The 3,420-nt window shown below is 57.0% G+C and overlaps 2 protein-coding genes across 2 annotated transcripts in view; one reads left to right on the top strand and one right to left on the bottom strand.

The window, feature by feature from the left end:
- PRADC1 (protease associated domain containing 1) overlaps positions 1-344 on the bottom strand; it is a 3,498-nt gene extending 3,154 nt beyond the window's left edge. Inside the window, exon 1 of the mRNA XM_057387719.1 lies at positions 282-344. Within this exon, the coding sequence (XP_057243702.1) occupies positions 282-333 (52 nt within the window). The 5' untranslated portion in view covers positions 334-344. The remainder of the gene's footprint in view (positions 1-281) is intronic.
- Positions 345-543: 199 nt separating this feature from the next.
- Positions 544-3,420, top strand: part of CCT7 (chaperonin containing TCP1 subunit 7) — a 15,836-nt gene continuing 12,959 nt past the window's right edge. Inside the window, exons 1-3 of the mRNA XM_057387718.1 lie at positions 544-623; positions 2,167-2,320; positions 3,247-3,353. Of these exons, the coding sequence (XP_057243701.1) occupies positions 618-623; positions 2,167-2,320; positions 3,247-3,353 (267 nt within the window). The 5' untranslated portion in view covers positions 544-617. The remainder of the gene's footprint in view (positions 624-2,166; positions 2,321-3,246; positions 3,354-3,420) is intronic.

Here is a 3,420-nt window from a genome sequence, read left to right as displayed (position 1 = left end):
GAGGGGAAATACACCGGGATAGGGACACAGGAGGAGAATCGCAATGGGGCCGGGAGGGGAAATACACCGGGATCCCGGTGCGCCAGGCGGGGATGCCCGGGATGCCGGGGGTGTGTGCGGGTCCCGGTGCGGGTCGGGGCGGTTCGGCGCGGGGGCGCTGTGAGGCCCGGGATGCCGCGGGTGTGTGTGGATCCCGGTGCACGGTGCACGGTGGGGGTCGGGGTCGGTTCAGCCCGGGCCCCGCCGCTGTCCCCCCTCCGTCCCCTCCGTCCCTCACTCACCGCGGGCCGGCCAGCAGCAGCCGCACAGCCAGAGCCAGAGCCASAGCAGCATGGCTGCGCCACGCCCCGCCCACCGGCCCGCCCCGCGCTCCCCATTGGCCGGCTCCTCCGGCGCTCGCTTTCTATTGGTCTGTGCCACCGTCAATCACTTGCCGGCAGGCGCGGGCGGCTCGCTGTCAGCGCGGTGTCCTCTGCCAAATTGTGATCTATTCTATTTCCCCGCTCTGCGCGCCCTCCTCCCGGCCTGCCAAATAGTGACTCACGGCCCGCCCCCGGGAAGGTTCTGGGCGTGCGCGGTGCATTGTGGGGCGGGGCCGGGAGCCAGGAGCCGCCGCGATGATGGTGAGTGATCCCCGCGCCGCCGGCATCMTCCGCCATCCGCCGCCATCCGCCGCCATCCGCCGCTGTCCCCGCGTCCCGCCACCCGACACGGGCCGCAGGACCCCGCCGCCCTGCAGGGACCGCGTGTGGCGGGATGGCGGCGGGCAGGGCGGCGGGGATGGAGCCGCCCCGCCGCGCAGGCCTGGCGGTACCCGGGATGTGCCGGGCGGGTCGCGGCCGCTCCCCGCCGGCTCCAGGCTGCGCTGGCTGGAACGGGTGCGAGCGGGAGCCCGGAGCTCCATCCCGCGGCTCTGGTCCCCGCAGCCCTGCAGCCTCGGCCCCGGGGCCCTCCGGCCCTGCCCGCCCCTGCTCCGAGCCCCGCGGTGATGGATGAGCCTCCCTCCTGCTTCCTCGTGGATAAACGGTTCCGTTTCTATTGAGATCCCTGCTCTGCTGGGTGTGGAAGTGTGTTTTCTTCTACAAAATCTCTCCAGGATTCGGGGATCACAGAATAGACAGGGCTGGAGATTACTCAGTGCAGCCCCCTGCCCAGGCAGGGTCACTGGGAGGGGGTGACACAGGAACGTGTCCGGGTGGGTTTGGGATTTCTCCAGAGGGGACACTCCAGGGCCTGTCTGTGCAGCYGTCCCAGGGCTCTGYCACCCWCYGTGCAAARAAGTTCYTTCTCATGTTGAGGTGGAACTTAACTGTGTTTTARTATCTGTTCTGTCACTGGGCACAAGCAAAAAGAGTCTGGCACCAACCTYCTGACACCTCTTTGGAGAGATTTGYATGGATTGATGGGATCCCCTCTCAACCTTCCCTTCTCTGGACTAACCAAGCCGAGCTTCCCCAGTCTCCACTTTGAGAGATGTTCCAGACCCCCAGTCATCTTTGTGCCCATCACTGAACCCTCCTTTCCAGCAGCTCCTTGGTTTGTAGTTGTGACCCCTCAGCACAGCAGCCATGGTTTCATTTTGTTCTCTGCCAAACCAGTGCATCCCAAATTTTGGTTACATTTGGGCTTTGCTCGCACTCTGCCTGTGAGATGGTTGCAGCACTCACAGAATGGTTTGGGTTGGAAGGGGTTTTACAGCCCATCCAGTGCCACCCCTGCCATGGGCAGGACACCTTCCACTGTCCCAGGCTGCTCCAAGCCCTGTCCACAGACACATCCAGGGATGGGACAGCCACAGCATCTCTGGTGCTTCCACCCCCCAGATTTGTTCAGTTCCTCACTGTCTCAATAATTCCTACATGTCCCGTCTCTTCCAGTATCAAAATCAGAACCTCACCAAAGTGCCCCGTTAATTTTTGGGGCAATTATTGTGTGGTCCCAGAATTGGTGGCTGCTCCAAGGTTATGGAAGCAGCTGGGTGAATTCCCAAGGCTGTGGGAGCAGTGGGAGGTGGAAAGCAGTTGGGTTTTGGGGGAGCAGAGGAATTACAAGGATTCTGTAGGTTTGGTCTTGCTTTTGCGTGGTTGTGGCTTTGTGGGGTGAGTGACTCTGTGAGGATTTTGCTGTTGGCACTGGGGTGACAGCTCTCCCCTGGTTCTCCTGCAGCCCACTCCTGTTATCCTGCTGAAGGAGGGCACGGACACCTCACAGGGCATCCCACAACTGGTCAGCAACATCAACGCGTGCCAGGTGATCGCCGAGGCCGTGCGCACCACGCTGGGTCCCCGTGGCATGGACAAACTCATCGTGGATGATCGGGGTGAGCACAGACCTGGAAACATGGCAGTCAGCTCCCAGAGCAGTGTGTACATCATCTCTGTGGCAGTTAATCCCAGCATTTGCATAGATGTAAATGTCAGCATCCTTGGCCTTTGCTAAGCTTGGCTCTGACAGCAGAGTTTATTTTCTGTCTCAGTGAATTCAACAGCTTGGTATCCTCTGTAGAATAAAGGACAATTGTCAGTCCAGCCTGAGGATTCCCTGTTTGCTGCTGCCAGCCTGAGCTGGGGCACTGGGGAGATCCAGGTTCAATGGGATTGGATGTATCCAAGGTAACTCTGTGCCACACAGGAGAGACCTGACTGCACAGATTTTTGGTCATCTCTATTTTTAAATGAGGATCATGATACCTGTGAAATTACTCAGCACTTGTTGTGGCTGAGTGTGAGGTCAGTGTTCCTTGGTTGATTTTTAATCTTTTTTTGGAGTGTGATTTAGGGATGAGCTTTGCCCTYACTCTGAAAAGACTTGTATGAAGTYAGCAAACTAATTTTTTTTTCTTTGCTGAAGAGTGGGGTGAGAAGTCTTAATTAGTTTATTTTACTTTAATTACTTTGAACAGTTTTTACAAATAGGAACTGTAATAAATCCTTGTTCAAAAGGATAATTTGGTTTAAATTGATTTAATAAAATGATTTAAAGGCTCTTTCTTCATGTGAGTGTCAGACTAGAATATGGCTTTATCTGTTTGGGGAGGCTGTTGAGAAGAGGGAAATGAATTCCAAACTTTTGTTGATGTGGAGAGTTGCTCTGCTCTCAGTCTGACTTAACTGAGCCTGCTGCACAAATGGGCTGAAAAKACTCAGTTCTGATGGAAAAGAGGAWCYTGCTSAGACCCCCTAAGGCCCAGTGCCAAGGCTTTTACACCTGGTAGTGAAACTCAGCTTCCTTTTCTCTGYTTCCCAGGCAAAGCCACCATATCCAACGATGGAGCCACCATCCTGAAGCTGCTGGATGTCGTCCATCCTGCTGCRAAGACCTTGGTGGACATTGCCAAATCGCAGGATGCAGAGGTGGGAGGGGAGCCTGGCTGTGCCTGAGTGTCAGTGGCTCCTTGGGCTTTGTGTTCACTGGTGGGAA

The sequence above is a fragment of the Malurus melanocephalus genome, unplaced genomic scaffold (genome assembly GCF_030028575.1).
Source record: "Malurus melanocephalus ecotype Western Australia unplaced genomic scaffold, MMel_1.1 scaffold_1324, whole genome shotgun sequence".
Lineage (NCBI taxonomy): Eukaryota > Metazoa > Chordata > Aves > Passeriformes > Maluridae > Malurus > Malurus melanocephalus.
Note: the sequence above shows the minus strand (reverse complement) of the source record. Positions and strands in the feature narration are given on the sequence as shown.